At 46.0% G+C, this 24,413-nt stretch overlaps 1 protein-coding gene across 2 annotated transcripts in view; it reads left to right on the forward strand.

Moving 5' to 3' along the window:
• Window positions 1-1,042: 1,042 nt before the first annotated feature.
• LOC144104046 (TNF receptor-associated factor 3-like) overlaps window positions 1,043-24,413 on the forward strand; it is a 98,588-nt gene continuing 75,217 nt past the window's right edge. Inside the window, exons 1-2 of one of the 2 annotated variants that reach the window (XM_077636829.1) lie at window positions 1,043-1,330; window positions 9,885-11,644. In XM_077636829.1, coding sequence (XP_077492955.1) covers window positions 1,043-1,330; window positions 9,885-10,994 — 1,398 coding nt within the window. In that variant the 3' untranslated portion in view covers window positions 10,995-11,644. Of the gene's footprint in view, window positions 1,331-9,884; window positions 11,645-24,413 lie in introns of those variants that run through there. The other variant, XM_077636827.1, reaches the window with a different exon arrangement.

Genomic DNA, 24,413 nt, shown 5'->3' on the forward strand with positions numbered 1-24,413 from the left:
TCCGCCAGCACTGGTAATACTGTGCCGCATAAGCCATATTTGTGCCACGAAAAGGCTTTTTCTGATAACTGCTTAAAGTCTTCCCTAAAACACCTGTTATGTGCGCATGCGCGGGAACGGCCCACCCAGCAGCGCAATCTCCGCTGCTGCTCGACGGACGGCCAGCAAGAAGGTAGCCGGTGGTTCCTCGAGGTTTTCCGCAAAAATAGGAGTCGAATTACACCGAAAGTTCGACCGTTCGCTTGATTCAGAATCAAGGCTCGGATGGGATGCAACCCGCGGACGCGCACCTCGGCGGCAATGTGTTAACCGCGAAACATTATCACTCAAAGTAACAACGCCACAGCCACTTTGTAGGGGGCTGGAAACTTCCATATAACGCACTGTCCAGCAAATACAGACATAAGCGCAAATTCCTCACAGAGTGGTCGTAGGGCATCGAAATAGAGCGTCGTATGATCATGACAACGGTATATCCAGCAGAAAAAGACTTCATTCCCGAGCGAGATTCGGACCGCCGCCATCGAAAAAGAAACAGCTTCTTATGTGTGTTACTCTTTAATTTGGCCACAGCCACAGCCTAATCGCACTACATGCGTGGAGCGGAATTGCTCAGTTTTAAGCATCAGTTCACCTCCAGTTGCCAGATGTGCTGAAGTAGTTGAAGCCGAAAATTGCCTCAGCTTCCTACCCCTCACTTAGTGCCTGCAATGATTCAAACAGGGTGTCTCAATTAGTCATCCGCTCCAAAGTCAAATTTCTACCGTTACGCAATGAAGTAAATTTTTATTTGTTTGATTCCTTGCAAAAAAAAAAAAACAATGTCTGAGCTACGGTTCTAAAGGAGTTGGCACTTGCCCCCCGAAAGATAACACACGTCAAACGGAAACAGCAGGCGATACGTTCAGCGAAAGGCAGCCGATGCCGCGGTGATAGCCGCCCTAAAGACCGCCTACAAAAGAAAATAGATAACAACCAGCACGGAGGGGGCGGAAAAATGCAGTTTTTAATTCGGCGTGGCAGCGACCGAGCGTGAAGAGCGATGCCTCCTTCAGCTTCCCAATACACTCTTGTCGGCTTCAGCCCGGACCTCGACTGGAGACCTCTGTGTTTCGTCAAGACCGTTCCGACGAACAGGGTGTGCAGTGCCTGTGGACTGGTGCGCAAAAGGACCGCGTTGCTGTCCTGCATGCACGTGCTGTGCGACTCCTGCTACGAGCAGTGTGACCAAGAAGGCTCCCACGTTTGTCCGCTCGACGGCCATGAGTGGCGCGACGAAGACGACGTCGACTGGAGGGACCCTCCTCCAGAGCAGCTCCTGAGAAGAGAGGTTAGTCATAAATCTTCCATCCTTTTCCTTTTGCCTTGAGCCGTCATTTCCCCCATTTTTTTCTGGCAAGAGAAAGTCTTGAAATGTCTACGAAAGGATTCACAGCGCAACACACGGGGCAAGAAAGGAACAGACGGAATCAGTCGCTTTGACTGCTCACCAAAAAGCTTCCCTCCACTGTACTACAGTGCCACATTGCGGGGTGCCGCTGTAGTGCATTGTTCGCCTGTTATTTTCTTGTCCCGTGTGTCGCACTGCCTTTCTTTCTTAAATGTGTGCCAACTTGCTTAAGTATCTTTCTTAACTTGGGATGTCCAAGCATCGCATTTAGCAGCCTATAATATGACCAAGCATTGCATTGTACCTACCCCACGAAAGACTGGCTTGTGGCATCGTTCCAACATCTCTACTAGGGACCGAGTTAAGTATATCTCATGTTTAGTATAGCCCGCGGCAGTAATAGGTCTGCAAATCTTCCGCGCAGGGAAGCACGATTGGTCTTTTCCATTTGCGCTACTCACGACACAAGCTTTTTTTTTTCAATTTCACACAAAATAGCATTCTTGATAACAAGTGCTACAATGCAACTTTGCTGTCGTTTTAATCTTCCTGCAAGCTCTGCTTTTAGTTCAGTGGTTGGTTCTTGTTGCGCTTCGTTGTTAGTTAGGAAACAGTCTAACGGAGGAACAAATGCACCCTCATTATGCAGTAAGAGAAAGATAATTTATCTCGCCAATTACGCTGCCACCAATGGCGGCTGTGGTTTCCAGTGCACGTGGAAAGCTGCTGACAGGACTATGATCTCTGAAGCTACAGCTTTCTCTGCAAGTGCGTAATCTCGTTGGTCTTCCACAGAGCAAGCCGCGATAAGGCGTTGAAGAACTGGTCGGCTGGCGGTAGCCAAATACTTTTAAAAAATGGCTAGCTTACCTTCCATTGCAGTTCAAAGCTGAAGAAAAGTGTGAATAATGCTCCTCACGTTTTCAGTGTATTCTGATTACAAGATATACAGGGGGTACAAACAAGCAGAAATATGGAACCATAAAGGTGGACCGAAACTCTTGAAGGTTTCAACCAAAGGGGGAGAGGTATTCCTGCTTTAATAAGGTCACACTTGCCTTTATAGTGGCCTTGAGGCTCTAGTCGTAATTATAACTTTATTAAGAACAGATATATAGCAGTGAAAATTAACTTGTCACGCGCAATAGTTTATTGGATATGTCATGTTATTTTGTATTGCTTCTAAACAAAACGGAACGATTGTTGCAGAACGTTCTTATCTGCGAATATCCGAGGACTAGATTTATGTTCTGCCTTAATTGGCTTTCACAGCCCGTTGATATGAATGTATGGCAGGCTAGATCAGATAGAATAAAGGTTGGAGGGAAACCTCCGTTAATGAAGCCCTAAAGGCCTTAGGAAGAAAAATATATTTGTCTGGTTTTACACGACCAAGTGAGCCTTTTCTTTTTGCTGTCGCGGCCCAACGCAGTGTGGTACAGAAGCACAATGCAGTGCCGCATTTTGGTAAGCACAGCTGCTGGGTACTGCTGTTAATGTGGAGGTACAAAGGTACTTATTTCGAGGTTGCCATACTAACGCAAGGGCATTAAGCACGCTGTGCCGCAGAAACCTGGAGTCGGCGTTGTGAGCGAAAAATCCCAAGATGCATCTTGCGTCCTTGAAAACGGAGAGGGAAGTGTGCAATCGTTCCAGAGGCCACCGAACGTCGCTGGAGAACTGTGACGTCCTCGCTCGTTTCGAACAAGGAAAAGTGCGTGCGCTTTCTGACGTGCGTGTCGGGCCCTACGCCTTGTGCCTGCCATGTGTTGTCTTTGTCAAAAGGCGGTGTTCTTCCATGTTCAACTAACAAAGAGAGAGAGGGAAAAAATTGTGGCTCCAATCCATGCTATGAAGGCGGTTGCACAGCGAAGCTGTAAACCGACACGCAATTAGGCATTGTGACACCACTTGAAAATTCACACACGTGTCTACAAAGAGTGAAACCAGATACAAGTGAAATGTGCTTGAACTGTATGTAGTATGCCTGATTTCAAAGCAGATATGCTGTTTTCTTCAATTTTTTGCCTGGCGCTTTTATCTTAAGACGACGGCATGAAAGCGCAACCGTAATATTTAAAGGGAAACACACGCGAAGAGAAGGAACGCGCATCGCAATGTTTCCCGGCGCCGTTATCGTACATTACGCGGTTTGCACTTCACATGATTGCTTCGAATAACCCCAACAACTTTCGAAGCAGCTTCAAACGTAATGTTTACCGGAACGCGTAGCTGTAATTGTCGGCACCGTGCGTCGGAAATATTACTTCCCTTACGGCGCGGTTTGGTGTGTCCACCGAGGCATGAGACAGGCGTCACATCCTTTCCTTAAAACCAAGTTTCATTTCATTTTCATTACCTTACGGCGCGGGTCGAGTGTCCACCAAGATATGTTTCTTTTCCTTAAATTGACCAACGGGGTAGGCGTTAGCCGAACGGAATATGGCGTTCCGTGGACTCCTTGGCAACGTTGGAGCACGCTGTCGCGTCCAGTTTTTTGTTTACGGCAGCGACACGAAAATTGCCTTGGACGTTAGAGGTATGCAGCTTCGCTTCAAAATGACGCCCTTGGCTAAACTGGTATCATGCCTGCTTCGTGCGTGGCACGGCTGCTAAGCAGTAGGTTAATTTCATGCTGGTGTTTGATGTCATGAGCATTTAATTTGCCCTGGTCCAGTATTTGTGTAAGGTACTAAAGTCTCATTAGGAACACGGCAGGTTACAAATTTTGTGTTAAGAAATCAGCACACGACTGCTTCTATTCGAATCCAAACGTTATTTGTTTACACGAGTGCCGAACTGAAAAACACTATCGGGTATCGCATTCCATCACGGCTACTGCCTCGCATGTGGTCACCTGAATTCCGTCTCATTGGCCATTCTCTATGCGAAGTGAGACCACTTTATTTATGTCGCTTAGTAAACATCTATACAGTCGAGAGGTACAGGCCAATCACAATGTAACTTTGCGCGTATAAGAAGCAGGCATTCCAACACTAACCAACAACGCAACAGAGATAGGAGTAACAAATTCGCTGTCATTATATATGTACACCGCCTTTCGCATGGGTTGAAGAGCGTGCCGAAACGGTACTAAATTGGCGTCTTAACCGCTCCCTTGAAGCTGGAGCGAATACGTCCAGTGGTGCATCATAAGCTGGAAGCACCAAACCGAGGTGTTTACACGGGGTGCACTATTTTCCATGAGAGGCAGTTCGTAACTTGCGGTGTAGGCTTAGTATATGAGAGCAATTTATCACGCGGAGCCTATAAATAGGGCAGACAATACGATGTCTGAACACACGCCTTCCAGAAGACAAAAAAATGCCGAAAAAAAAAGACCCAGATTCCCACATTGTCAAGCACTTTCTCACGCACCACGGGTGTCCGGCAATATTAAGTACAGAAATAGTATTGCACAAACACGGGGATAAGATCACGCGGGAGGTTGTGGAATCATATCATATCGCTAAAAACATGGTGACGTGTATCAGCAAACGAACAAAAGTTCTCAGAGATAATGAGTAGTAGTATGGACTTTATTCATAGAAGTATATGGGTGGGTCTCGGTGTAGAGCCACTCTTCACATGTTTTGATGTGGTCTGTGGCTCTTGTGGCAGGGTTGGAGCCCCTAGCCCAGGGCCCCACTGAGTCTTGCCGCCAGGTAGACTTTCCGGACCAGTCCTGCCTGGACCGCCGGATCCTCGCTGGAAAGCATCCTCTCTCACTGCTCCGCACTCGGGATTCTGTTTATTGCAGCCGCATTTGGTCTCTTTTCACACCACGTTGTGTGAATTGACGTGGATTTGTCCTCGAACCACGGACATTTGCTGCTATATAGCCCTGTTTGTAGCTGTCTCCAGTAGACCGCTTCTTGCTGGTGGAAGATTTTTGTGAGGTGGGAAATATCTAATCCTGACCCCCTTATAGTAATCCAGAATTTCTGAGTATCCTAAGGGCACTGCTTTTGCGTCAGGCTACTCGAGGCTGGCTTGGTTGGAGGCTCGGTTTGTAAGCTGTCGAGCTCTCCTATCCGCCTCGGCATTCCCCGCGATGCCTGTGTGTCCCGGTGCCCACATTATTATGTGTTGCAATTGTTTTTCCTTCGGCGGTAATTTGGCTGTCTTTAGGATGTGGAGCGCTGCCCCCCCCCCCCCCCTATTTTGTCAATCATGTAGTTTCTGCAAGCTGTTTGCGAATCTATTAGAGTTATTAGGGACCTTTGAGCACGGTAGCCCTCTGCCGGCGCTAGGGCAATGGCAGCCTCTTCGGCCTCCTCAATCGTGCCATCCCTGATAGTTGCGCTGGCTATTTCTTTGAGCTCATGATTAATTGCCGTTGCAACCGCTCTATTTCTGTTATGTTGTCTAGTTCTTCCGTATGCAGCCGCATCCGTGTACGTAATGTTTTCTTTTTTTGGCTAGGTTCTGTTGCACATACTGTGCCCTAGCTTCGCGTCGCTCTTTGTGCAGGTTCGGATCCATATTTTTGGGAATTTGTGCTACCCTAATTGTTTGCCGCAGTTCATAGGGTATTTGTTTTGATCTTTTTATCTCTGACAGTGCACCCTCGTAGCCGCATCGCTTGAGCAGCTCTGTCCTTGTTTTAGTCTTTTCTAGCCTCTGGAACTGAGCTACGAGTTGGGCCTCCCTTAGATCCTCAAAGGTGTTATGCAGACATAGAGCCATTAGCTTCTCCATAGAGGTTGATTTCGGTAGGTGTAGCGCTGTTTTGTATGCTTTCCTAAGTATCGTGTCCGCTAGCTTTATTTCTGCTTTGTTGCAGTTGTAGTACGGTATGATCTTTTTAATTCAGCTAACCAAGAGGCTCTTTACAAGTTTAAGCGTGTCGCTCTCCCGCATTCCGTTGTGTTTTTCTAGAGATCCTGGTTATCATGCGGGTGACCTGTGTCGCCGAGTTCTGTATTAGTCTAAGTGCCTGCGTGCACCTTTGGTTGGATTGAATCCACATCCCTAATATTCTGATGGTTGTTCTTTCCGGTCTGAGTTGCCCTTCTAGATAAACATTTAGATTTAGTTCTTTTGTTTCCGGTGCCGATCGATTGAGTATACCTCTCCAGACCCTTAGTAGTTCTGATTTTTCCGTCGAACAAGCCAAGCCCCTGTGTATAACATAATTTTCTACGCACGTTGCGGCAGCCTGCAGTTTCGCTTCCTTTCGCTGAGTGAGCCCTCCGTGACCAACACAGTGATGACGTCCGCATACATTACATGTTTTATGCCTTGTATGGTTTCTAGCTGTCTAGCCAGCTTAACCATTGCTATGTTAAAGAGTATGAGTGAAATCACTGACCCTTGCGGCGTTCCCGTATTGGGGGTTTGAAAGCTCTTGGACCTGATTTCCCCGAGCCCTATTGTAGCCGTTCTATTTGTGAGGAAAGCTCTTACGTATCCGTTGATTCTTTTCCCGCTGTTAAAATCGTCCAGGCCTGTTAGTATGGCTTCGTGGCTAACGTTATCAAAAGCTCCCTTTATGTCTATGGCCATGATTATCCATTCGCCGCATCTGGGTACTTTGGTTAATATTTCTTCTTTGATCTGCAGGAGGACGTCTTGCGTTGACAGTTTTGCCCTAAATCCATACATGCTATGGGGGTATAGCTCGTTTTCCTCCATGTAATCTTGCACCCGCCTAGTTATAATTCTTTCACATAATTTCCCCAAGCACGAATTTAAAGATATCGGTCTGAGGTTTTCTATCTGCAGTGGTTTACATGGTTTGGGAATCATTAGTATTTCCGCGTGCTTCCACTCTTTTGGAACAGCCTGTGATTCCCATAGCTTATTAAAGTATTCGGCCAGCTCTTCAATCGTTCCGTCGCTTAGGTTACGGATGAGTGCGTTCGTGATTTTATCCGCCTTGGGGCTGTATTTTTTGTTGTGCTTCTAATTGCTGCGTCGACTTCTTCCATAGTCATGGGTTTATCTAATTCTTGGTTTTCCTGTCCTGGGTAGTGTTCGGTGTACGCTGCTCGGTCGCTGTTGCCGAAGCATTTGTGCCTAACTTTTTCTAATAATTCCGAATCTGGACCTTGAAATTGATGGACCAGTCTGTGGATCACCTTATTGTTTTCGTTTTTGGTTTTAGTTGGATCGAGGAGGGCTCTGAGCATGTGCCACGTTCTGGCTGTACTTAGAGTGCCGCAGAGCGAGTTGCTGAATTGCTGCCAATTCGTTCTCGCTAGTTGCTCTGCGTACTCCTCTGCCCTCTTGTTTACTTCCGCAATTTTCGGTTTTAGCTTCCTATTGTATCTTTGCTTTTTCCACCGTTTGGTGAGCCTCTTGCGTGCTTCCCATAGCCTAAGGAGTTGGGGTCCACCTGGGGTGTCTGCTCTGTCCTGTCTATCTCTATGGTGTAGCTGCCTTATTTGTCGTTGAGAATGTTCCCCCATGCCTCAATCGAGTCTATTCCCTCGGTTGGGTTTTCTTTGCATGGCTGTTTGAACGCATCCCAATCCGTAATTTTGGCAGTACCGATTTTCCGCCTGAATCTGCTGGCTGTAATCTGCGTGCTGATAATATAGTGGTCGCTGCCTAGGTTTTCATTAAGGTTTTCCCACGACGTTTGCCCCGTTTTATTGACGTACGTCAGGTCTGGACAGGTGTCCCTGCGCACGCTGTTCCCGGTCCTAGTGGGGGTACATGGGTCCGTTATCAATTGATATTGCCGCCAATATTTGCAGTGTTTGTTCGTTTTTCAAATCTGCCGCGACACCACCTTTTCGCTTTGTTTGCGACGCAAGACGCGACTAGATTTATCTCGATTGATCGCAGCCAGGCAAAGCTGATTCTACGTTGTTCAGGAATGTTCTATTAACTTTGCGCCCTTTATCTCGAATGTTCGCTATCAGCTTTAAATTGAGCACGGCCGACAGCGGCGGGCATTCTGTTCGACGACCGCCGAGCACGCTTGTCGCTTCGCCGCCGCCGAGTGATTCAGTCCATTTTGGGTGCAAGTCAGCCCAATAAACAGTTCTTTTAGAAGACCCTTTCGTCCGTCTTCATCGCTGCTTCGACCGCCCTCACCACTACGTGACAATATCCCGTGGCTTCCGCCGCTTCTTTTATATTCTTGCCTTTTTTGTCTGCGCTGCCATAGCCCCAGCTTGTGTCTCCCACTATTACCAATTTGTTTCCTTTGGCTAGGCTGCTTATGCCGTGGAACAGTTCATGGAATTTCGTGTCCCTCTGTTGTTTAGGAGAGCTGTAGATGTTGGCTACGAAGATGCTGCTTCCCTGCTTTTTCTTTTAAGGAACTATCTCTGTAATTACATTTTCTATTTCCGTGTCGACTAAGCTGTTGTGCATGATTGCGACTAAGTTGTTACGTATGAGCGATGCGGTTTTGTCGCTTTCCGGGTACACATATGTCGTGTATCCTTGCAGCGTTGGCGTTAAATTCGTTTCTTGTAACGCTATTACATCGGGTTGGGTTAGTTGTTTATGAATTGCTGTAATAGTTCTCTCTTTTTCTTATATCCTCTGCAGTTACACTGCAATATTCCTAGCTTTTCGGTGTTTTGACTGCCTTTAATAGTACTAGCCATGATTAATATTCTAGATTGGAATCCTGCAGTGGGCGTCCAGCATTAAATTTGTCCTTTACCCCTTTCGTTATTCTTTGTTAGCGCTGGCAGCGTGTTTCGGCATCCATCATTCCCATGCGCTGTTCTATCGCTTGGAATTTTTGTTGCATGTTTTCTTGAATTTTGGTTATCCCTGCTAGGTCCCCTGCCTTAGCTGTTTCGATTTGTTTTTGCTGCTCGGGAGATTGAGCGCGTGCCCTCTGGTCCCTAACTTGACTCACAAACTTGTCGAGTTTCCTATTCTGTTCTTCTATTAGCTTGTAACAGCCGCTTAGTTGCAGTTTAAGCTGTTTAACTTCTTCTGTTTCTCCCTCTTGCTAGGGCTGCTGTTATGTTCATTGTTTTTGTCTCCCGAGTGCGGAAACAGTGGTTTGGGAGGGCCTGCCTTCCAGCTCACCTTCGTGCCTCCGCCCTGGCGGGGTTGTCCCTTCTTTTTCTGCCGCTGCTGCTGGCTGCACTTGATGACCGGGCCCAGCGGCGGGAAGGAACTCCTCCGGGACCTGCTCTCGGACTGGTGTATCAGCAAACGAACTGTAGTTCTTCGAGATAATGAGTTTGCAAATCCTGGATACAATCTGAGGGCTCAGTGGATTGTATATTGTTCGTTGTCCATGACCACACTAATTCTAACTTTTCCTTTTATGCAATTTTTCGAGACGCAAATGCGCATCAATTGTATTTGACGTCAAATAAAGTTAGCTGAGAGTCAGCGCTCCTTGTGTCGTCTTTACTTTCGTCCCCGTCGTTATTTGCGCTGTTGTTTCATAATGGACAGATACCCGCTCTTATTTTAAAGCAAGATTTAGAGATATCGGACCGGAAACTGTCGCCGCCAGGTTATTACAACCGGTAGAGTTTTCTTAACATTCTTGGTTTATTCATTTCAGGTTAAATGCTGGAACGCAAAACACGGCTGCGGGGCTGTGGTGCCTGCTTCCCTGCTCTCCGAGCATTTCCAGCGAGAATGTCGACACCACTCTGCACGGTGCCCCAAGTGTTCGGCTTCGGTTCTTTGCAGCGATGTGTGCGCACACCTGAGATCGGACTGTGCAACACCGTCGACGCCTTTTGCACCCGAGTCTGGCCATCAGCTCAACAACACGGAAGACGCAGCACTTTCAACATCTTTCCAACGAGTAATTGCGGAGCCGGCGGAGGAGACTAGAGCGCATCTAGGGCAGCTGGTTACTGATGTTCAGTGCCACGGTGATAGACTGAACGAAATGTCCCACGGGATAAACAATTTTAAAGAAGAGCTCACAGGAAAATTGACTCAAGCAACGAGACAAATTCAAGCAAGTGTCACAACAGGTGTGCGCGATATCGCCAGTGATAACGAGCGGTTGAAAGAGCAGATGATAACGCGGAGTAATAACCTTTCGAGCAACCTAGACGCACTGGAGAAAAAAATTAAGGATGAGTTGGCGGCCGCAGCAAAACAGAGCTATGACAATTGCACACTAATTCTAGGATCAGTTCGTGAAATAAAAGGTGAAACACTTAATAATAGCGAGACGCTGGTCCGCATTAAGACATTGCTTCGATCCGATGAACTACAAAGAGAGCATACGATCTTCTATGTCAAGCGAGTGAAATCGCTCGAAGAAAAAACGTTGGAGCAAGGCAGGGCTGCGTATGACAGCGACCAGGTTTACCTGTGTGGCTACTGCATGACACCTGGAGTGGAATTTATCACGGATAGTGAATCAGTGCACCTGTATGTGAGGATACGCTTGCATAAGGGTGACAACGACGACGTTGTTGAGTGGCCATTCAAGCACAGAATAAGGCTGGGGGTCATACACCCACGAGAAGGTGTGGCGAGATTCTTCGTTGAAGTTAAGCCACCAAACGAAAGTGAATCGCTACAAAAGCCCGCATCATTCGATTACCTAGCAAGTTGTTTTCTTCATCCGTCGTTTAATCTTGACACTCTCACGCACTTCGGCTACGTGTTCGATGACCAACTTCGGATTAAATGGGAAGTGCTGCCGTGAGCTGCGCTGGCAGACGGCGTCGGATGGAAGCCATTCCTTTGCTCTCGCAACTATCACAGCATTTTTTTGCTAATGCTTAGCCTATCCAGCATTGACACCCTTGTTCTGTCTATTCAATTCCTATCCTGAACTGCGCGCAGTGGACTTGTTTCTTTTGGTCGGGTCTAATATGAATAAATCGCATTGATTGCAAGAAAACAGTGGCCCAATGTCCTTTGGAGAAAGCCTTTATCTCGGTTATTTTTTAAGCAGTTTTTAACTTCATGTGGTTGACTATGGATAACTATACTTCTGTAATTACCCCTGTGTCGGCCGCACCGGATAGAATACAAAATCTTTCTGGCAAGTGGTAGTGAAAGTCAGTGAGAAGCGTTGACGGCGCGTAAAAAAAAAAAACGGCCTGAGTGCTTCAAAACACGGCCTTTATCTTGGAATAGCAACAGGAAGAAATTAGTTTACAGCAAGCAGTAAGTCTACATTATGTTCTTTCTCTGTTTGGCCTTCTGTGCAGCATGTGTTTCAGCGTCTGTGTCGGAAAGCGCAATGCAACAGAAGCTAACCTGCCGCTGGACACCACTTCGGTCGAGAAGAAAATAAAGAAAACATTGAGTTGTCGAAATGCAATCTTCATTTATTCCTCACCTTGCCTTTGTGGTTGAGCCTGCCCTATTGGTGAAATAACAGTGACAGTGTATGATTTTTCGCATACCGCGAACATTCCTGTTTCAGAAAATGTAGCAATAAGAGCAGTTTCAATATCAGTGCTGGTCATACTGAGTACTTAATATTCCGGTCAGTGCTCAATTTCTCACGGTAGTCGGAAGGATCAAGAAGATTACCGAATGGGCGTTTATCGCATTGCCACAAATCCTGGCTGCAACGAACTTGACTGCTTGAATCTCCTTCCTGTTCAACTTTCGTAAGCAGTTCGCGTATCCGCAATGCAAACGAGGATGATTTATTGTTAATACTTGGTTCTACAGAGCAGGTTTCCTAAAACAGGACTTCATAAATAATATTAGGAAAAGTTGGTTCTCTCAATAGTTGCGCAGGTACCGCGACTCCTTCCAAGTTATGGTCAAGATATAAGGGTCACTCCAAGCCAATACGGCCCGGACGTTGCGCTCGATAATCGCAGATAAGTTGAAAGTCCATGAAAACTCACCACAACGAGCTCAATGTAAGCCTGAAATATTCTATCCGGAGAAAATTTATTCTTGGGTGGAGCGCAGTTTGAACTTTTCTAAATGACGTGAAACAAGGCACTGCGCAGTAATTGATAAAATAATATATTAAAGTACGATCCGTAATTTTGAATGACAATGCAGAGTTTCGGTGTTTCTCTGCAATCCGAGTCAAGCATTTTATTGCATTTTACATAATTAGAATGTATATAAAGTATTGAATTTGCATAAATTCGTTATTTTTATATAGTAAAGTTGTGCCTGAAATTGGAAAACACAGTTTTTGCCTAGATTTCTATCGCCTGTAAATTTTTTTACAACCGATGAAACTGAGTACGTCCAAGTAAAAAAGTACTGAAGTAGCAGAAAAGATAGACTTCAACCAAAAACTCCCCGATTATTTTACCCTCAGGTATTCCAAGCCAAAATACATGCGATGGCGGTTATGAAATATTTTTTTACAGTGACAAAAAATTTAAACCCTCGCGCCGCAGATTGTCTCGTCTTTTAACGCCACTCCTTCACAAAGTAAGGCACCTGGCACGACACAGTATTTAAGCCCAAGCAACGACTTCAGTTTGCCGTCGCTCGCAGATTTGCATCTTTAAGGCTGAAGACAAGAAACCGCAGATGTAGCAAGCCATTCGATGAACGGTATCATCTGACACAAAGATTTCCCTACTGAAGGAATGCGTCAAGGGAGATCTTTTTCCCATGTGAATATCGAATGAACCCGCTTTGGTACCTGGGAGCCAAAAGGAGAAAACGAGGAAATTAAAAGCGCCCCCTCGCGTTGAGCGCGACAAAGTGTGCATCGGCAGGCACGAAATCCATAAACACAAGTTCTTCATTTATGTCCGAATTATATCGCGTAAAGCGCGCGTCTCGGAGCACACATGACAGAACAAAGTCCCAACCTCTGCGGCAGGTAACGCGAAACACGCCGGTGGGGATGCCCGGTTCACTTTTCGTGCCATGGATGAATCAAGTTCCTCTCTAAATTTAAGTCATTTTGCTCTTTGTCCAGATTCTGATGTGAGAGAGTGGGGAATTCATTTGTATTTTTATCCTAAATTACCTCGCTTATGCATATGCAGCCCCTGCAGTGATAATACAAAATATTTCCGAAGAATGTCTGTTTGGCTACTGCCTGCCCTGATGTCTGCTTACATCGAACTTCTCAATTCTCAGTTCTGTAAAGATCTCAACGAGAACTCTACATTTTGTATAGCCGCAGCGTCTACGATACTTAGGCCTGCGGTGTAGAGGCAAAAACAGAAGACGCAACTTACGGCACGAGAGCATCAGCGTCAAAGAGTTCTGTAACCACAACAGTTTCCCCGGGGTGATTAATCTCTTACAAAATCTGAAACTGTCCATTAGTGACATCTTCAATCGCTGTCTCACTACGCCGCCTTTCTATGCCCCCATGTGTCCCGGTTGCTGTAGCCCCGACGGCGCCACAGACTTGTGGGTTTCCCCGTTTACGTCCCTAAACCAGAGTCATCGCTAAGTACCTTCGAGCAGAAGAATGCTGCGCTGCTCAGCTTGTACTTGGCTGTCCAGCGCCACGCCCATGAGCGAGCCACCGAGGTCATCCCGAACGTCTTGTGATCGCCTAGCGTAACCTCAAGTTGCGGTTTTCTTTATAGAAGTAAATTTTTTTTTCCTTTTCCTCTCGCTTAAAAAAATCAGTTATGTTTAAACGCTAGAAATTAAAGGCAATAAATATTTCAACTACAGCGGCTATCACTTGTATTTCCCCTTGAACCCCATCAGGGAGAAATAAGAGGCTGATTATGGTTTGGAACGCAATTTTCTGCAACTTCCGGATAAATGTAATTGATGCATTGATGTTCATCACATGTAACAGTTATTATAGAGCATATGCATTTCGGGAAGCAAAAAGGCTATTTTTTTTTACTCCAGACAGCAAAATGATAACTCTTCAGGAAAGAAGGAAAAAAGTGCATTATTTTCGTCTTTTATTTACATTACAAAAATATTTATACCGCACAAAAACACATTGGGTGAACCTCATTGAAAGAAAGACCGTCATTAAGCTATTTGTGGTGTATTGTGAAATGTTTTAGATTTTTTATAAATTATTGAGCGCACATGTCGTGCTTCACTGCTTTCAAAAAGGTCGCAACTGAGCTCAGCCCATGAATAAACTTTTCCGTAAAAACGTTTTTGGGCTAGGTTACGAACATGTTACTAGTTTTTCATTATTTTGTTAACAAATGAGAGATGATTCGGCGTAGCGTCGGCACGTTTAGCGTGAAGTGCCACGAAACCAAAAGCATGGTTTCTGATTCTTGATTTATACTTGAATCGCTTCCTCTAGGATGGAACCCTGAGGTGAAAAGGCTGGAGTGAAGGAGGAGAGCACGTACAATCGCCGTCAAAATAAATGCGAACTGGACTCGTAAAAGACAAGTGCAAAAGTAAGGAATTATTAGACCTGGAAATTACATGTAGGCGTGGACCATATCCATTTCATATCAGCAGTTTCTGGACCCTGAAAAATCGCAGACCACCTACACGGATGTTGAAGTTTCCCTCTTTGCTCTTCGTGTTTCACTTGACTCGTCCTCTATTCATTTCGCCATGGTGGCGCACATAACCACCCCCTTATGTTGCTTCCGGGGGGAGGCTGCAGTCCTCCTGTGCACATGACCATGACCAAAGCGACATTCCTTCCAGCAGCATTTGACATCAACCAGAACTGCTTCAAATGTTGCTATTAGGCGAGAATGTAAGAAAATACTGCGCAGCATGGCAAAACAAAAGAAATGCGAGTTCATTAAACCCACCCAGGCTCACAAGTGGGGTTCGAATTATTGATTAACGGAGCAACCTTGCAGAAAGACGCGACCAGCTATAGAGTAGACAAGGCGGTAACACTTCACTGTGCCACTGTTAAGAGAATAATTACTCACCAGCATCCAGTTAAGCACCGGCGTACGACTACAAAGGAAAGAACGTAAATTTAAAAAGCTCCATAGGTAAAGAAAAATGCCGCCTGGTCCAAGGTTCGAACCAGAGACCACCGTCTGACCGGGACAGTCGCCTACCAACTGAGCTAAACGCGACTGATAGCATATGGTAGGGCAAGAGTGGATTTTATCAATTATTCTTAGTACCATTCCACTCCCCCGAGCTAGAGTGGAATTCAAATGACGGCATGCCCACCGTATTGTGAGCAATCTGCGTGCCGGGGCAGGTGGACGTTTGCGACCACCGATGGCAGCACCTGCCATTGCAGGGCCGTCGCTTAACCACTGCAGAATTGCACCAGGATTGGTATGAGGACTCCCAGGGATCTACGAATGAGAAGCTCAGAATGACGTATTCTGCACTTAAGCGCGTTAAGCCACTTAAGCTGTAAAGCCATACACTAAAGACGAATCTTAAATTTCTCGTAATTTTTTATGATTGCCCTGTGCATTATGCTCTTGTTCCCGTGATGCGTATTTTTTGCCAGGCGCTGCTTAACCTCGACAAAGAAACAATGGAGCAAAAACACTATACTCTTTCTATTCTACCTCAAACTATAGAATCTGAAAGACCTGTATATTTAATGTTAAATCGTGCAAGAGCCTTTGCAAGGTAGCCACGCATGCTAGCCAAGTGAGCTTCCACGAAGAAAATAGACGTGTCTCGCAAAAAAAAAAAAAATTGATTGTGGCCTTGGCTACAAGTTCACAAGGGATGGCGGGAGCGACTTATGTAATCGCCCCGCAGTCTCTTCGCGGCTCTGTTCTGAGCGCACGCATGTTGGTATTGTGTCGTGGACAGGGTGAACGTGTCCGCGTCTGCCGTGATAAAGCGAGCGTGTTAGGTGATACCCGCCGGGAGCCCGCATGCAGCTGCGCCGCTCTTTTGTATGTGTGGTACTATGGTCGTAATACACCTTAGACTCTGGTGCTCGAGCGAAGCTCTCTGGCGCTCCTGCTCCCACGGTCAGTCTGCAGCACGAAGCCCGCAAGTGAACACGGCGCGCTCTGCACGCTACTCGGCCATTCGTTGTTTCCTTTGGACGACGGCACGTCGTAACAGGTATGCCTACGGCGAGCAGGCCCTACACACTGGTCGGCTTCAGTACCGAGCTGGACAGCAGGCCCCTGCATTTCGTGAGGCCCATTCCAGGGAACATGGTGTGTAGCGCCTGGGGTCTGCTCTACAGGACGAGTGCCTGGCATCCATGCATGCATGTGATGTGCGCCTCCCTGTTACCAGCAGAGCTAAGAGAGTGGACTTCTAGTCTGTCCTCTAGACGGCGAAAAATTCGTAGAGGAAGACGTCGGATGGAAGGAATGGCCCGCAGAAGAAATGCTGAAAAGAGAGGTAAGCGCGGGGTTTCAGTAGAGAGATTTAGAATAGGGTACCCCAGCTTCGCGGGCCCCAAGAAGTTTGGGGATTTTAAGTACGCATGCGCAGAACGGAAGGCCCACCTTGCGCCTTGGGTTAACGTCAGCGGCGAACGCTATTTTGCCGAAGTGGCGTGCGCCCCAACGCCGCTTTACGTTCGGCCAACATGGCGGCGGCCGTCGAAGCGGGGCCTCTCGCTTCACCCCCGATCCGTCGTTGCCGCTACGCTGTGTCCCTCGTTCTTCGTCAACTAAATGCGCACGAAGCTTTGGCTTTGTCTGAACTTGCCTGAACCACAAAATTTTAGCGATAGAACACGCCAATTTTTCAGATTGCTTCCGTGTTTAGAGCTGCTAGGCTTAGCGAGTACACTTCGTATGACGTCAGAAAGTGCAGCTCTACGTTCAGCCACCATGGCGCGCCCATCGAAGCGGGGCCTCTCGCTTCACCACCGATTCGTTGTCGCCGCTACTCTGTGTATTACATTCAAAGGAAACGAAAGGCACACAAAGATTTCGCTTTGTCTGAAGATGCCCGCACCACAAAATTTTAGCGATTTTCTGATTGATGATGATGATGCTGAATTTTTTGGCGCAAGGGCAGCTTTGGCCAAAGAGCGCCTTGGCACAAGGTGTTGTCGACAACTCAAGGTAGGGTCTAATACCCATTTCCCAATCATTTCACCGTATAGAAGCCGAGCACCAGGAAAGGGGAAAGCTTGTACCTATTGCATCCCCGGCGTGTACCCGGCGGCACTGGGAATCGAACCCCACACCTCCCGCATGCGAAGCGGATTCTCTAACCACTACACCACCAGTGACGTTGAGATTTTCAGATTCCTTCGTGTTTACAGATCTGCTAGGCTTAGCGAGTACGCACCGTTTGGTTGTCATGGAGATGACTTCACTGACCAATTTCGCCTCCACTTTAAACCAAAAACGAGCTGTTTAAAAACACTAACTTGTTATAGTTTTCGCTCTTAAAGTGTAAGCCTGCATTAATAACTGTTTGTGTTGAAGAAATAAACGATTATTTTAAAATCTTCTTAAGAATGTCTTTTCTTCCGCCGTAGTGGCGCTGGAATCGATGTGGCCCCGCTGCATAGTGGAGGGCCCTATTCCAAAACTCACCGTCACGCTCGTACGTAACGCTAGGGCCCGCTATTTCCATGGGGCCCCCAAGCCTTGGGGTCCCCTATTCTAAAACTTTCTACTATATTGCGCTGGAGAACATCTACATACAACGTTTTTGATAAAAGGAATGCCGACGTATGCGGGTCACGGTGTCTTACTCACCATTCCCTTTCATTTTCCATGAAGGTTTCGGCTCATAAAATCTGCATTAGGTGTAAACCATGTTTCTAGAGATGACCCCGTATTGCCGCGACGGCGTTAAGAGCACGCGGTCGTAGAAATACGGAGTCGGGGTGGTAAGCGAAACATCGCATGAGGTGCCGCACGTCCTTGGTAAAGGACCAGAAGTTTCTACTTGTAAGTGAAGCCGCCTAGTGGCGCTGCAGAGCTGTGACGTTACCAATAGAGTATAAAAGAGGAGGGGCGCGCGCACTTTCTTTGAGCCACAGGAGAGCTGCACGTTCCAGAAGCCCCAACGCTTGCTAGCTGGAAAGGGACTGCGGTCTCTCCTGACCTACTTCGAGGGCACAGGCCTGGATCTCTTGCAGCAGTCCGCGGTTTCGCCGTGGCACTGGCTGAAACTGCGGCGCCTTCCTCCTTTCCTCATCGTCTCCCTCTCTAACTTTTTGCTTTTAGCGCGTCAGCGTTAAAAGGCCGGTGTCGCAGAAAAATTAACGTCGCTGTTGACCGACGGCGTGGCCGAGTATTTAAGCCTAACCGACCGGTTCATTACGTCACGACCAGAAGACCTTTTTACCAGTATCTCTCACCAAACTGCCAGCCTGAGCACGTGTCATTTCAGTGATGCTCACTGCACGGAATCGATATTTTTGAATCCTACAAAAGAAATTCAAATAAGACTCATTTTCGTGAGTTGAGTAGCAGTAGTGTCTGTGATGCTGATGGCTTGCAGATCAGGCCGGTCAGGTATGTGCTTGGTATTATTTGACCTCTTCTTGCTCCACTTGATAACGTCTGTATCTCACAAAGCCAAATTCAGAAAGGAATGCAGGTGGCAAAGGTACTCTCCATACTCCTCATTTTAACCAAAGCACTTGAGAAGATAATACTGTGTAAGTTTTCTCGCTTTCCTGACAAGCATAACTTATTAACACCGCATCAGCACACTTTCCGCAAATATATGTCGACTGAACTGGAATTCTTTATGCAGAAGAACTGATCTATAGAAAATCTTGAGTCAGGTTTATTAACCTCAGGTGTTTTTGTCAACTTGTGTAAAGCTTTCGATTGTATTTATCAAAAAGTTTTGCTTCGCTAATTGACTTATTATTGCATTCTAGGTATGGTCCTCGACTTATCTGAATCACAAATACGTGAGTCACAGAAAGCAATTTGCGTATGTAAACGGTTTCTCATATGCTGTCCTTAATGTTAATGTATTTGTCCCTCAAGGAAACATTTTAAGCCCTGTTTTATGTAACATTTTCGTCAATGGCCTTATTAACATTGATCTCGACACCACTTTAGATTATGCATGCCGATGGCAGCGCACTTTTCATCCAAATTCCCCATATCATTTGGTTCTAGGTGCTAACAGCGTGCTGTCTACAACATGGGGGGTCTCTCGAAAACGGTCTAATAATGAACACGGAAAAAACCAAAGCCTTGCTCTTTCACCCAAAAAATATGAATGTCGCATTACCTGCAGATATTCTGCTTAACACCTTTACAATTGAAGCGGCACGATCAACCAAATGATAGGATGTGCACTTTGATCATGGTAAGTCTCGGCACTCCATATAAATTTTGTAGCTGGCTAACGGGCACAAGTGCTACGTGTGGTCCATTCCCAGAGGTACTTGCCTTTATTCGTAAAAATGCTCATTTATGTAACACTTTCTCGCAGTCACCTTAACTACTGCTGCCTCGCATGGGGGACAACTTCAAATACAAACGTTCATAAGTTGTTTGTTTTTCGAAAAGAATGTTGTTCGTGTCATATGCAATACGCCTCACGATCTTCCTTCCACTGCTCTTTTCAGTGCGCACAGAACTCTAAAAATTTGCATCTCTTAATAAAGCACCGCTTATTGCCAACTTCCAGAAGAGATGTAGAAAGTATTGGCGTTCACAGCTATCTCGCTAGCCTCACAAAACACGCAACCCGTTACACAAGTAGAGCTCCAAAGACTTGGTGTGTTCCACACCTATGTACTAATTATGGTCGGCAAATGTTTTACCACTGGCTGCCCAGTTTGCTCAATGGTCTTTCGAAATGTGATATCGATGTGCCAAATTGTTCCGCAAGAAATCTGTATGAAGCGTCTTCACGTGTACGCGCTGTTGTACTTTGGCTTTTTTTTTGTCTTTCCTCACTTGTCAATTTTTTTGTCATGCATTTCTGAATGTTTTGAAATTGTTATATCATTGTGGCTTTGGTCTTTTGTTTTTCTTTCTCGTATTTGCTTAACAAGTTTCCATCCTGAACTACTGCTGCCGTTGTGAACTGAGCTTGTTTCTAGTCAAGTCGCCTCTGGTGCAGCTTTGTCCCCTTGTTTTCCACTACAAAATTCTACCTCCTCGTTTGTGGAAATAAAGAAATAAAATCTTCCGAAGGTAATTCAAACACTCCAGCGGGATCACACTCATGCTTTTGTTATATAGATATATATGCTGCAAAGTCAACGCGCAGAACCGAACATGGTGACGGACATAAATTGGTGCTACGGTTCGTGAACTCCTCACAAACATCTTAAGGGCGTTTTTCTAGGCAAAGTGAAGTAAAAGCGATGAAATATATATCGGCCGGGTTCGAATCCGGCTTCGACGAAATTGCCGATATGCTGTGCGATGTCAGTGCAGCACGTTATTGTTGTTGGTTGCCTCCCAACGACAACAAGATCTTCAGGAGGTCTTTTTCTCTTTCTTCTTTCACTCCGTCCTTCCTCGCTTCCGCTACGGCGCAGTTCGGGCACCCATCGAGATGTGAGAGAGTTACTGCGCCATTTCCTTTCCTAAGATAACAAACCCCTCCATCCCCCTCCCCTATCCAAAAAAAATGTGCAAACCCGTTATCATTAGGATTTCAACCTACCACACTTGGATTGCAAGACGTACGCGCTACACGCGTGCCACCAAGCCTCTTGTTTTTATTTGATGTAAATAGTGCCGAAAAAGAAAGCCTGAGTGGGCATGCACCACAAACCAATAGGCTGTTTAATAAAGTACACCAAAGCCCTGCGCGTCATCACCTTCCCAAAGATCAAAAGTCTGGGATGCGCACACATGCACTTGTAGATAAAGGAGCCAGCTAGGCGGCTCTGCCAGGACTGCATATACTCCCCGCACCAAAGGGCACTGCTTACGGAACAGACTTTGACGACCGCGATGATTTGGTGCAGCGGTGCATCATACGACTCTTCCAGAGACTACATTGTCAAATCAACAGAAATAGATTATGTGGCACAAATCAGTTTTTCTCAACAGGCAAAAACAATTTCTTTTTGAAATGTTCGCTGGAATATGTCCCAGCAGAACATAACATCATTGCACAGAATAAAACAGGGGTCAATGTTCTTTGTCTAATTGCACAGGAAGCAATTCACTGTCCATGGCACAAACACCTCCTTAGCACGAAGCCATGCCTTGACACGAAGAGTGGATGCGTGGACATTGAAAATAAACTTTTTTTCCCCCAGAAAAAATGCGCATTCGCTTAGCACGTTTAAAACACTGCTAATAATTTAGGAACTTCAGAAAAATTGGCCGGTGTAACAGCATGAGAAAATAATAATCTCAAAGCGCCTTAGTCACCTTTCTTTTGGAGAAGCTAGACAGGTAGTCTGAAGAAAAGCGCATTATGAGAAAATTAAAGGTCTCAGACACTCCTTTCAAGAATCCCTATACAGGCCCGTCACATTCGGCTCGAATAGGCAAGGAAAATCAGCACAGAAACAGCTAATAAGAAATGCTCCTAAAAAATGGATGCTTTGCCGATTTGGAAAAGAAAACATCGAGAAGCAAGCTGATGTACAGAAAAGTGAGCAAGACTTTTCGACGAGACTATAGAAAAAAAAAAACGGGTGTCACGACGCATGGGTTCTCATGGGGGCGCCATATGAAGGTAGAGGATACTCTCTGCATCGTCCGCAATTCTACCTCTAATAGGAGAGATGCAGCACATAGGCGGGTTTTCCAAATAAAAAATTGTTGCAGAATTGAGACCGAGCAAAGAGTGAAAGTTCCCAAACCATCCAAGCCTGAGTTTGTCGCCTTATGGAGATTATCTGTGAATCCCAGTAGGCTCCAGTGTTGCGAATTTGGTTCAGAGGAAGCCTTAGGTATTGAAGGGGGCCGCAGACCCAGCTTATTCCACGACCGTAACTTGGCCTTGCTCCCAAATGACCCAACGAAAATCCCTTGGATTTATTTAAAATAAGAGCCGCGCCTGATACCTCACAAATGTGTTCAGCCGAATGTAACGCATCAAGCAGACTCTATTTGTCAGTATAAAAGAGGGCGACATTATGAGCATAGGCTAAAATCTTAATTTCATGGGTTAATAATACGTGTTTCGGTGATGCGGCCTCTCATACTGCAGACCTGATGCGAGCCTATTAAGTCACCGACAACTACCTTCTGACGATTACAAAGAACATTTGCGAAAAATTTGAAATCTACATTATAGAGGCAAATGGGTCGATATCCTCTAACTGTTTTCAACCAATTTCTATCTGTGCTTTTTTGGAATTATTATAGTACGCCCGGAATATGAAGTGCGAGGAAAACAACCAACACCAAAAGAAGCCTTCAAAGCCCCCATCAAAACAAGCGCAAGCGAGGGGAAAATGTTGTATGGAACTCGCTTGCAATGCCTTCTGGCCCTAGAGATTTCTGAGCCGCCAAGTCAGAAACGGCAGACCTAATTTCGTCCCAAGTGAATGGTCCCTTCAGTACAGCACGTTGCTTATCGTCAAGTCAAGAAAGGGCTTCCAGTAAAAAACTGGGTCCTTATTTAAAGTTTTCTTCTTCACAACCCACCCCCAACAGCTTGCAATAATAATCAAAGAAAGCATCAATAAAACCAGTATCATCGCTGTTGAGCAACTTCCATACTGAATTTCCAATGTTTCTTCAGCAATTCTGGAGAGTGAAGATGATTGGATCGGTGATGGGTGTCAATTTTTGAGCGTGTCACAAATAAACACTTTGGGCCTGGTGACGGAAGCGGGCGAGAAATTGCAATCCTTTTTTCCATTTCTTGCTTTCCTAATTGCAGGTTGAGTGCTGGAACGAAGAATACGGCTGTGGGACTGTGGGACTGTGGTGGCTGCTTCCCCGCTCCCCGTGCATTTCAAGCGAGAATGTCAACACCACTCTGCACGGTGCCCCAAGTGTTCGGCCTCGGTTCTTTGCAGCGATGTGTGCGCACACCGGGGATCGGACTGCGCAACACCGTCGACGCCTCTTGCACCCGAGTCTGGCCATCAGATGAACAACACGGATGACGCAGCACTTTCAACATCATTCCAACGAGTCATTGAGGAGCAGGCGGTGAAAATGAGAGCTCATCTAGGGCAGTTAATATCTGATTTTTAGTGCCAAGGTGATAGATTGAACGAGATGTCTCACGGGATAAACACTTTTAAAGAAGTTATCAGAGGAGAACTGATGCAAGCAACGAGACTAGTTCAGGACAGTCTCACCGCAAACACATTTGAAAATACGCTTAAAGATGGTTTAGTGAAAGTAACGAGACAGAGCTCTGGCAATTGTTCACAGATTCTGGCATTAATTCAGGAATTGAAATCTGAAACTCTACAGAACAGCGAGAGGAAACTGGACCGCATTCAGACATTGCTTCGAAGAGATGAATTACGAGGAGAGCATGTGACCTTTGATGTGAAAGGAGTGAAATCGCTCAAAGAAAAAGCGCTGAAGCAAGGCTCGGCTGTGTACTACAGCGAGCGGGTGTACCAGTGTGGCTACTGCATGACGCCAGGTGTATACTTCAGGAAACAAGGTGAATCTCTGTGCCTGCATGTGAAGATGCACTTCCATAAGGGTGACAACGACGACGCAGTTGAGTGGCCATTCCAACACAAAATACGGCTGGGGGTCATACACCCACGACATAGTGTGGCGCCATGCCTCGTTGAAATTATGCCAAATCTTCTATATGAAGAGGTACAAAAGCCTACAACATCAAGTAACCCAGGATGTTATTTTGCTCATCCGTCATTTAATATTTGCAGTCTCAGGACCGACGGCTACGTGTTCGAGGACCAGCTTCGGATTAAATGGGAAGTGCTGCCGTGAGCCTCGCCGGCAGAAGGCGTCGGATGAAAGCCAGTCTTTCCACTGGCATTGCTTTAAGTAGCTTGCTTTTCATGCTTAGCCTATCTAGCATGGAAAATCTCGTCCGCCTATTCTATTTCTTTTATGATCTGTGTCCACTAGGTTATTTTTTTGAGTCGGCTCTACTATGAAGGAAATGCATTAATCGCAAAAAACACGTCACGCAATGTCCTAAATAAAGAATCTTTATCTCGGTAATTTCGAGCGTTTTTTTTTACTTCATGTGTTTGACTATGTATAACTAGATTTGTGTAATTGCCCCTGTGTCAGCCGCACTGGGCGAACAACACAAAATGTTTCTGAGAAATGGTGGTGAATGCGAGTCAGAAGGATAGATGGGGCGTAAAAAGGACTACGACCTTTTAAGGCATTTAAAAAGGACTACGAACTGGAGGAGATAAGTTTTCAAT

Source organism: Amblyomma americanum, chromosome 9 (genome assembly GCF_052857255.1).
Source record: "Amblyomma americanum isolate KBUSLIRL-KWMA chromosome 9, ASM5285725v1, whole genome shotgun sequence".
NCBI classification, from domain to species: domain Eukaryota; kingdom Metazoa; phylum Arthropoda; class Arachnida; order Ixodida; family Ixodidae; genus Amblyomma; species Amblyomma americanum.